General features: G+C 36.4%; 1 protein-coding gene across 2 annotated transcripts in view; it reads left to right on the forward strand.

Moving 5' to 3' along the window:
* Positions 1-9,152, forward strand: part of PSME4 (proteasome activator subunit 4) — a 111,845-nt gene extending 102,693 nt beyond the window's left edge. The window contains exons 42-47 of one of the 2 annotated variants that reach the window (XM_066378269.1): positions 1,187-1,315; positions 2,305-2,460; positions 4,956-5,130; positions 6,227-6,360; positions 7,025-7,163; positions 7,662-9,152. In XM_066378269.1, the coding sequence (XP_066234366.1) occupies positions 1,187-1,315; positions 2,305-2,460; positions 4,956-5,130; positions 6,227-6,360; positions 7,025-7,159 (729 nt within the window). In that variant the 3' untranslated portion in view covers positions 7,160-7,163; positions 7,662-9,152. The remainder of the gene's footprint in view (positions 1-1,186; positions 1,316-2,304; positions 2,461-4,955; positions 5,131-6,226; positions 6,361-7,024; positions 7,164-7,661) is intronic. The other variant, XM_066378270.1, reaches the window with a different exon arrangement.
* Positions 9,153-11,166: the final 2,014 nt, after the last annotated feature.

The raw sequence follows: 11,166 nt of genomic DNA on the forward strand, positions 1-11,166 counted from the left end.
AAAATAAGTAAGATCAAAAGAGGGCTCAGAAGGAGCCTGTCTGAACTTTGGGTAAGGGCCCTGGTGGGGTAGATAGTTAGAGCATTGTTCCAACACAGCAAGGTTGTGGGTTTGATCCCCTGTAAGGACAGTCTTGGTCACAGTAAAGGCTTGGTTAAGTTTCCATTTGTTATGGGTATGCAAAGGAGTTTTGTAATACTAAGTTTTGACTATTTCACCTATGTTGATATAATTCTTGGTGTGCTAGAGAAAAATAATTTCCATTTGGAAATGAAAACTATACTTTAAAAATAACAAGCAATACATTTAGAGTATTATAGTGGGTATTTATTTAAGGGTTAGGGACAATGAAAAAAATGTAGAGAATGTATCATGTTTCATGACTTTTTAGTTAGGACCCTGTGATACTTTTTATAATCACAAAACAAAATTAAATGAAAGAAAAATCTCCCAAAAAGGCAAAATAAATAAACTTGACCTTATTATATAAATGGCTGGTAGGATAAATACTCAGCAATGACTTTTAAAAGCACAGAAATTCATTTATGCCTTGTAGACTATATCCTTAATAATAGTGGAGTGAAGGTATTAATGTATGTTGTATAGTCAAGAGCAAATAATAATTGTAAATAGGAACCAAGATTTTTAGCATAAGAGATAAAAAATATAAGCCGTTTAGTAAAAATTTCTATAATCCTAAATTTGAAACTATTGTTTTGATCTCGTGATACATTTCTATGTAGAAAATATACTTATTTCCTAACAGTGTTTACTAAAAAAGCCCAAAACACTAATTAACCTAGCATCAGTCAATACTCCTAATGTCCAGATTGTAGTTCCTAAGTGTCATTTCCCACTACAAGAACCAGATTGCTTGGAGAAATGGCTAATTTCAGGTTTAGACCAAGAAATGTACAGGATAAACCGAGGTCATCTTGTCATACTGGAAACCAAGGACGCTAGAGTTATGTTAAAGGTTTCAGGAGCCCATCAGTAAGAAGAATAATTACAATGGATCCAAACCATTCAGCTTGTTGAAATTTATTGGTTCATATGATACTTATAAAAAGAATCATTATTCACTTTTAGAGGATAGGAAGGAAATCGTTCTGAGTGAGGGTAAGTTGGTTACCTTTGTACTTACTGGCTGTTATTTTTCAATTTGTGTCTTTGTTTTTTTCTCTAGATTGCCCCAGTGGAAAATGACAATAGCTATGATGAACTGAAAAGAGATGCAAAGTTATGTTTATCACTAATGTCTCAGGGGTTGCTTTACCCTCAACAAGTGCCTTTGGTACTTCAGGTGCTAAAACAAGTAAGAGTTTGTTTACCATCTTCCTGTTATTTTATTCAGTTATATTTCCTGACCTATGGTAGAAAGACCTAAGTGATTATATATCCTGTGTGCTCAGCTTTGTCCAAGTTATACATATATTAGTATTAGTGTACAAATGGACGGTTTCCCATGGTTTTCAGATTTTTAAGTTTGAATAACACTGAAAAATATTTTAATAGCCCAAATTTCTGGTACAGCTAGTAGTGCTCAACTTATGACCACGATTGGTTCCGACAGATGAGTCGTAACACAATTTGGTCGTAAGTTGAGTAGGCTATATGTACAGCACTGTGAAATGATGTTATAAAAATCTTTAAGTCATATTTTATCATAATTTTCTTTTCATTATTATATATCATAATTTTCTTTGTTCATTTTATGCTATTTGTATCATCTGTACACCATTTTGTTTCTTATTTTTACATTCGTCAGGTTTAAGTAAAACACTGCATTACCAGTACAACTGGTTTAATATTTGCTAGTCGTGGCTAGCGATTGTGGTCGTAAAGTCGAGAATGGTTGTAAGTTGCATAGGTCATATGTCGATCAATACCTTATTCTTTTTGTTGTGGCATTTAATAGTTCTCAATCTTTCTTGCTTTCAGTACCTTTCTACTATCAAAAGTAAAATAAAATAATGTGCAACCCTTGGAGGACTTAGTCATTAACTATAAGTAATTCTCTCTTCTGAAAGTGACTTTTATCTTTCCCTTTTCCTTTACTCTTAACCATTCAGATGTCCTGAATCAGTTTTTCAAATGCCAGTTCGCCGACCAGCAGTTGAAAATCACTGTCCTGAATACCTTTACATGAAGCATAACCTTTTATTTAGAAGGAGCTATACGACAAGCTTGCTTTAACTATACCTGTAAAATAGGTAGATTTATATTAGAAGATTATACTATTTTGATGTCAATCATCTAATGTTCTTGTCAGCACCGATTTCTGTTTCTACTTCTTATTCACAGACAGCAAGAAGCAGTTCTTGGCATGCTAGGTATACAGTACTGACCTACCTCCAGACCATGGTATTTTATAACCTCTTTATTTTCCTAAACAATGAAGATGCAGTTAAAGACATCAGGTGGCTGGTTATAAGTCTTTTGGAGGATGAACAGCTAGAGGTAAACTTTAAGCTAAAGCAAATAGAATTTTAATAAATTTAAAGAAGGGATCATGGCTACCCGTTAGTATTTACACATTGAGAAGATATGTTCTATTTAGTATAAATTACTAAAAATAACTTTAATTTTTAACATAGCCCTGTGGGATTAACTTTGATCCTCTGATTCTTGTAGTACAAATAGAAACAAACACTGGGCAGTTCTTGTCCTGGTTTTCTCTGTGCAGTTGGGAAGATAACATTTGTGAACCAAAGTTTTCTTATCTACGAAATTGCAAGTGCCAGTACTCAGCTTTTCTTACTGATTTTTAAAAGACCAATAGAAATGTACATGAAAGTATATTTCTTTTGAAGTTTGTTTTAAGATAATGAAAATCTACACATAAATTCTATTATCTAGCACACTTACGATAGAATTATTGTCCCTTTTATTGATTAATTAATTTTTTTTTTTAGCAAGAACATACAGAAGGGGAGAAGGATGAGAAGCATTGACTCGTAGTTGTGGCACTTTAGTTGTTCATTCATTGCTTCTCATACGTGCCTTGACCCAGAGGTTTGAGCTGAGCCAGCGACCTTGGGCTTCAAGCCAGTGACCTTTGGGCTCAAGCCAGCAACCATGGGGTCATGTCTGTGATCCCACGCTCAAGCTGGCAACCCCGCACTCAAGCTGGTGAGCCTTCATTCAAGCTGGATGATCCAGTGCTCAAGCTTGAGATCCAGGTTTTTGAATTTGGTACCTTAGTGTCCTATGTCAACTCTGTATCCACTGCACTACTGCCTGGTCAAGCCCTTTTATTTTCTTTAGTAGAAAAATTAAAGGCAATTTTTGTTGTGGGGCTGCATTAACGCTTTGTACAAAAAGATATATTTATTAGTTACAAGTAGCCTGATATAAGAAAAACATGTTGTAATAAATATGGAATTAAGTTTTAATTACCTAAATTGGCTTTAGGTAAAGAAAATGGAATTGAAATGTTTACTTATTTTATGGACTTAATGGGTTTTCCATGTAATGGAGTACTCCCAGTAGTTACATGTTTTATTTTAGAGCACTAGAAATAGATTGTATCTATAGGAAACTGGGAATGGGAATTTCTCCGCCTCCCTAATGAGCCTGTTTATTTTGCTATCCAGTGCTTTATGTTCTTTGAGCAGGTATTGTCTAGTCCCCAGGGAACTCGCACAGTACTTACAACAGCTCAGACAGGCTTCAGTGAAAATATTTACAGCTGTTAACTAAAGAATGGTAATGGAAAGGTGGAAACTGTTTTTTTGTTTGTTTGTTTCTTAAAAGTGAGCGTGGGATAGACGGACAGGAAGGGAGAGAGATAAGAAGCATCAATTCTTCATTGTGGCACCTTAGTTGTTCATTGATTGCTTTCTCATATGTGCCTTGACCGTGGCACTCCAGCTAATACACTGTCCCCTTGCTCAAGCCAGCAATCTTGGGCTCAAGCCAGTGACCATGGGGTCGCGTCTGTGATCCCATTCTCAAGCTGACAACCCTGCACTCAAGCTAGCAACCTCAGGGTTTTGAACCTGTCATGCTCTATCCACTGTGCCACCACTTAGACAGAAACTTTCAAGGTTGTAGCAATTGCATTAAAATTTACTGTTTTCTGGACTTTGTTTTTAAAGATTTTTATGTATTTTATATTTTCTTCCATGTGGTGTGGCTTAAATGTAGCTGTTACCATAAACATTATCTAAACATAACCATGATCTCTATTAAAACTATTATATTTTAGAAATGTGATGCTGCATATCAGTAATAGTCAAATCCAGCTATTTAGGATCATGAAAAAGCTTTGTAGTAATCTAAATGAGAAATGTATAAAGAAAACTTTATTAGAGTTAAGGAGAACTATCAGGAAAATAATTTATGGAGAAATTTAATTTTGAATAAAATAGTGAAACATTTACCTGAATGTAGTAGTTTTCTTCCATTTTTGAAGCTATAGACCAATGGTAGTCAACCTGGTCCCTACTGCCCACTAGTGGGCGTTCCAGCTTTCATGGTGGGTGGTAGTGGAGCAACCAAAGTATAAATAAAAAGATAGATTTAACTATAGTATAAGTTGTTTTATAAAGATTTATTCTGCCAAACTTAGTGAAAATCTGACATAAAGTACTTGGTAAGTAATTATTATTATATGCTTTAACTTGCTGTAACTCTGCTTTATAAATTTTATAAAGTAAAGTTACTTTCCTACTTTATAAATCACCATTACTGTAGAACCGGTGGGTGGTTAGAAAATTTTACTACTAACAGAGATACAAAAGTGGGCATAGGTGTAAAAAGGTTGACTACCCCTGCCATAGACCCTTTGACAATCTGACAAAATTTCTAGTAAGAAACCACAGAAGAGCATTTATACAGTTGGCGTACAAATGCCAGGAAAGTCCCCACTGCAGTTCCCATACAGCCTTAGAGCCTCTATTACTCCACCAGACTTGGGATGTTAGCACTAATAAAAGTGATTATCTCTGCAGGTTCGAGAAATGGCTGCAACCACCTTAAGTGGTCTGTTACAGTGTAACTTCCTTACTATAGACAGTCCTATGCAGATTCATTTTGAACAACTCTGTAAAACAAAACTACCGAAGAAAAGAAAGCGGGACCCTGGTTTTGTAGGAGATACAATTCCTTCTGCAGGTAACAGTACTGGTAGGAAATATCCATGTTCTTTTGGGAATTAACCAGTCTTACTAAATAAATGTTTATTGATTACTTGTATATGCCCTGGGTCTGTGCTAGGCACTGGGTATAGTTGTTCCTACTCTTGAGGAGCTTTGCGTATAGAACCTGGCATGGGAAAGTTAACATTGAAACAGGTACTCAGGAACCTGTACACGGAGGTAAACAAGAGAATAAGATCTGATGGCAGATTATGTTGAAAGAAAAATTTAAATGTGATTGCAAAAAAGCATCTGATCTTGCCATAGGCAACCATAGTCGCAAGAATAGTGAAGACTATATAGAGATTATTAGTAAGTAGGAAGCTTATTGAATTTGTAGTAAGTGCTTTTGAATATGAAGCTCTTAAATGCTGATTATAGTAAGCTCTTAATTATATTGTTACCTGATAGCAATTATCAATAGAATACCAATGCATAGTCTAGTTTCTTTGTTTAAGAACTGTATATTTTAATAATTAAGTACTGAAGTAGTTTTAGGTCTTTATTTTACCAAAGGGCCTTGTCTGTAATTCTGACTGCTCCTCAGCTCCCTATCCACCATGTTTCATGTATACTGTATAATACACATACACATACCTGTATTAAAATGTAATGAAAATCAGAAAGCACTTTTAACTTCTGTTGCTAAAGAAAGAATAAAAACCCTGTAGAAGACAGACACATTGTGGTTCTGAGTTTGTACCTAATGAACTGAGGCATTCTATGAGAGAATGTTGCATCTAGAAAAGTGGGTGTAATTTTGATTGGAATTTGTTTTAGGATCAGGAATTGTACTTCTGCACATGATATGAATTGATCAAAAAAGCCGTTGTTTTGTTAGCTTCGGCAAATATGCTACCTATATCCAACATAGATGTGATTAGGCTGTCATTGAAGGACAGCTACAGAATGTCTTTAGTTCAGCTTCAAACCATGTTTTGGTGTGTATACATAAAGATTTATTTTAAATGCAGAAATTTATACATTGAAACAACCAGCATAATCTGAAACTAATTGTATTTCACTGTAACAAGTGCTATAGAGCCCTATAAATATCTGCACATGTACTGCTGTTTTCTCTACAGAGTTAGTCAAACGCCATGCGGGGGTGCTAGGACTTGGTGCGTGTGTTCTTTCTAGTCCTTACGATGTTCCCACCTGGATGCCCCAGCTCCTTATGAATCTGAGTGCACATCTGAATGATCCTCAGCCTATTGAGGTAAAAATCTTCCTTGTTAGTTTCTTTGCACACATATTATCACTGATGTTTTGTAACACAGCATTTATACTGATATTTCCTATATCCTCAAAACCTTCTGTTGTAATAAAGCCATTGCTATGCCAGGGCCAGGTCTTCTTATCAATATTGAAATCTTGCAGAGACCTTGCTCCTATGTGTATATTTAACATCTTTGATAGAGAGGAAATTATAACTTTTATCCTCCTCAGATCAACAGAAGTGAATTATTGTCAGTATAAATTTTATACTTGTTTTACTAACATGTTATATCTAGGAAGTATCTAATTAGAAGCTAATATGAAATAGGAAATTATAATGGTACTATTTAGTGAGCACTTATGTTTCTACATTAAACAACTCCAAAGATGAATGACTTTATCCTTTTACCATAATAAATAGATGTTAAGTGAATACTGAAACTGGTTTAATAATGTGTAAGTTCCAGTAGCTTGTCCAAGTAATTCCCAAGTGAGCTTGGTGGCCTTGTGAAGTAGGACTGGCTTGTTGGTTCTATAACATTTGGTGAACAGTGAGATAGATCTGAAGTCTAAAGGATTTGTCACTTAGCTAACAGTATCCTAAATGTAACCCATGCTGTTCAGAGAGGTCACAGTAATATATATGTGGGTTGCCCACTCTACAGATGACTGTAAAGAAGACTTTATCCAATTTCCGAAGGACGCACCATGACAATTGGCAGGAACACAAACAGCAGTTCACGGACGACCAGCTGCTTGTTCTCACAGATCTCCTTGTGTCACCGTGCTATTATGCATAGAAGGGTAAGTCGGCAGAGTTCTGATATCCTCAGGCAAATGTCATGGCTTGATGACTGAGAAGTGGGTGTTCATTGCTGATATTCTTAGATGTCATTGTTTAGTTTTAAAAAAATTTTAATACAGTTTTTGCTGTGGAAGTAAGTTCCTAGAGTATTTTCCCTTTCATTTCTGCTTTAGGTATTAAGCAGACAATTTATGTGACTGCTTTTAGACCTTTATAAATGAGGAGGGTTAGTAGCCTGGAAGTGGTTAGACAAAAGAAATTTAATTACTATTGCCTCCTGAGTGGGGCCTGGGCACTTTGGGTTGCCCAGAGGAGTAGAGGTTCTATACTGTAGTGAGAACATTTAATCTAGGCTCTTAAGTATTTGTTACCCATTCTGTATTAAAGAGGGAGGATCCAGAAACCTTTCTACTGGATAGGAAAATCAAGAAAAATTCACTTATTGTTAGGTTGAGTATCCTGTTGTCTGACTGAAATTTTTTTCCTCCCTGATACAGATGAGTAATCCTCTGTTGAAGCTCTTTTCATCAAAAATTCCAGATCCTCAGGTACCATCCGTGGTGGCTCTGCAGGTTTTCCAGCTCTGCCTTTGTTAAGTTCTCATCCTTTTGGCGGTTTCTGTGTTTGGTCTCATTAGTCTGCGTTCCATAGGTTCTCAGCTGCCATTTGATTTCCTAACTTGTCCGGAACTGTTTCCAGAATATTGACCACTTTTTCTTTGAGACATCTGACAAAGCCACAATGTCTCAGACTAGAAATATTGTAATTACCCAATATGATCACGGCACCCAAGACCAGACAGAGTCTAGGAACTCATTAAGAAACAGTTTATTTGGAATGGAGAATATCCATTGGTAATACTGGTCCTGTCATTTCATTCATCTCAAGTTATTTTGAATTCTTTCCAAATGGTTGTTGGGTTTAGATGGTAGTAGGGCTGTGGGCCATACATTTGAAGCCTGGAGAGCCATGAAGATGGAAGGAAAAGAGGACAAGTCTGGAACCTAACCAAGAACCTGATGGGTTGCTCGACAATGCAAAAGTGAAGTCTGTGTCCACCATATGCTTCCCACAGACTGGAGTTTTTGGTGCTGAATAGAAGAGCAGTTGCTGAAAAACTGGGGGTTTAGTGATTAAATTTTTGATTGGTTGTTGTGTGTGTATACAGTGTTTGCTTTTGAAAATAAAACAACAGTAAAAACCCTGACTGGTTGACTTTTACCTGTATTCTTTAAAAATTGTTTGACTCTCTTTGAAAACTGTTATACTTCACCTAATGGAACACTGCTGTTTTTGCGGAAATTCTGTAATTTTTTTTTCTTTGATTTTTGCCTGCAGAATCGAGAGGCTAAGAAGTCCTGATATTTAATAGACTTGTTTAATAAATGTTATATAGATGTAAAAGACTGTATAAAATGTAGAGATAGCATTGGCAAGACTTTGTACAGATGCAACCTTTTACACAACACCACTGTGTAATTAATTAATTTGTAAAGATTCACGTGTAGCTCTTTATTATAGTGATTTTTGGCCTTTGTACCAATTGAATGCCATTTTTTTGCGTTTTTAAATTATTTTCTTTTCATGTTACAAAAGTTGAGGTATGGGGTTCTGTGTTCATTTAATGTTAGAATGTTTGGATTTTTATGTAACTTTTTTGTGTGTGTCTTTGAATGCAAACACCACATGTTTGCCTTTGACAAATTTATAGAATGCAAGATATCCTCTAGGTTAAAGTGATTCACAAATTGGTGAAAGTCATCTTGCAACACATTCTGCACAGTCTTCCTTAAAGGAACACTACAGTATATTTTTTAGTATATACTTGCTGAATGACTCAATACAGACCTAAGCACAGCACAGGTCCCGGTCAGTATTTAAGGATCAGCATACACAGACATAATACCTGTATAGAGTAGTGCCAAACTGATTATTTCCTTGTGTAACTAGTTTAAAACCCAATAAATGAATTGTTTTTAACACCTGGATTTTGTCTTTATTAAATGCCTGCAGTTCTGTAGGCAGTGACATTAGTGGATTTCTTTTGCATCCATAGATCAGGATCAGTAAACTCATGCCCCTGATCAAAGTCAGTTATCTAGATTGGACCTGTCCACTATAATAGCTAATAGCTATATGTAGCTATTTACATTTAAATTAAAATTCACTTCCTCAGTCTCACTAGATACATTTCAAGTGCTTACTAGCCATTTGTAGCTAGTGGTTTACCCAATTGAATATCACAGACCAGTGTTTTCTTCAGAAAGCTTTTTGGACAGCAGTGATCTAGCTGATTGATATGTCTAAGAATCACATGGGGATTTTGTTAAATATGGATTTTAATTCATGCTCCCAGTTCATAGTATTGATGCCTTGTCCTGAGACGACACTTTGAGTAGTGAGGCTTTATATTTATCACTTCAGCTTTTTCTAAGCTGTATGAAATTATACCTGAGCAACATTCTTAAAGTGCAACTCAAAAAAAAGATAATAGTAAATTAAAAATATAAGATGCTGGATGCAGTGTGTTCTTCGATCAGGATTTCTCTTGTTGGGACTCACCATCAGCATCTCTTTAAAGCTCTATAATGCTTCATTTGTGCAACCAGGATTGAGATCCACTGGTGGAGACTAAGGCCAGTTACATACTAAAACCGATATAAATCTGAATTTCTAACATGTGCCCTGTGTAATTCAGATACCAGGTTTAAAAGTTGCTTATTACCTTGCTGTGAATTATTTAATTCTCTTAATTTTCTACCAGTGGCCTCAAGAATGAAGGAGGAGGGAGAGAAAGGGGTGGGTGGATAATTATTGCCTCAGATAGATAGATTTTTTTTTTTTTTAACAAGGACAGAGAGAGAGGGATAGACAGGGACAGACAGGAACAGAGAGAGATGAGAAGCATCAATCATCAGTTTTTCATTGTGAACCTTAGTTGTTCATTGATTGCTTTCTTATATGTGCCTTGACGGTGAGCCTTCAGCAGACTGAGTAACCCCTTGCTTGAGCCAGGGGCCTTGGGTCCAAGCTGGTGAGCTTTTCTTGCTCAAGCCAGATGAGCCCACGCTCAAGCTGGTGACCTCGGGGTCTCGAACCTGGGTCCTTCACATCCCAGTCTGATGCTCTATCCAATGCACTACCGCCTGATCTGGCGCCTCAGACAATTCTTTTTTTTTTTTTTCTTAATTTTTTTTATTTTTTTTATTTATTTTTTCTGAAGCTGGAAACGGGGAGAGACAGCAGACAGACTCCTGCATGCGCCCGACCGGGTTCCACCCGGCACGCCCACCGGGGGCGATGCTCTGCCCCTCCGGGATAAATTTATTTTTTTATTCATTTTAGGAGAAGGGGGGAGGAGCTGGAAGCATCAACTCCCATATGTGCCTTGACCAGGCAAGTCCAGGGTTTCGAACCGGCGACCTCATTTCCAGGTCAACGCTTTATCCACTGCACCACCACAGGTCGCCTCAGACAATTCTTAAAGTGTATGTTGCATTAAAAAGAACGGATGACGGAGTAGGAACAATGGTAAGGTAAGTTTCTAGAATGGGGAGGGTGTGAGTGGTGAGAGGAAAGCCTCTTTGAGGTAAGAGCTAATAATCTTCAGTTTCTGAATAGATCTTTTAAACAACTTGGCACAGTGTATATCAAGATTTCGAAGGAAAGTTTATCCACCTATTCACTTAATGTGAATGAGTAAGTTTTGGTGCCCCCAAAATTATAGGTTGAGAAAGCTGTTTTCAAATATTTGAAAGGGCGTTGCCAAGCCCTAGGTTGCAGACCAATTTTGGTAATTAGTATGGTCAGGAGAAAAAAAAGGAAATTTATTTTACTGGGAAAAAAATAAGTTTTTTTCTACGTGGTCTTTATAGTTTTTATGGACTGACCATTTCTCTTGTTAATATAATTGTGAGTATTCCCCCATTGTCAAACATGAAGGCTATTTTCAGTATTCCCTACTACAAATTATTCTGCAGTGAACATTTTCATATCTTGATG

Source organism: Saccopteryx leptura, chromosome 3 (assembly GCF_036850995.1).
Source record: "Saccopteryx leptura isolate mSacLep1 chromosome 3, mSacLep1_pri_phased_curated, whole genome shotgun sequence".
Classification (NCBI taxonomy): domain Eukaryota; kingdom Metazoa; phylum Chordata; class Mammalia; order Chiroptera; family Emballonuridae; genus Saccopteryx; species Saccopteryx leptura.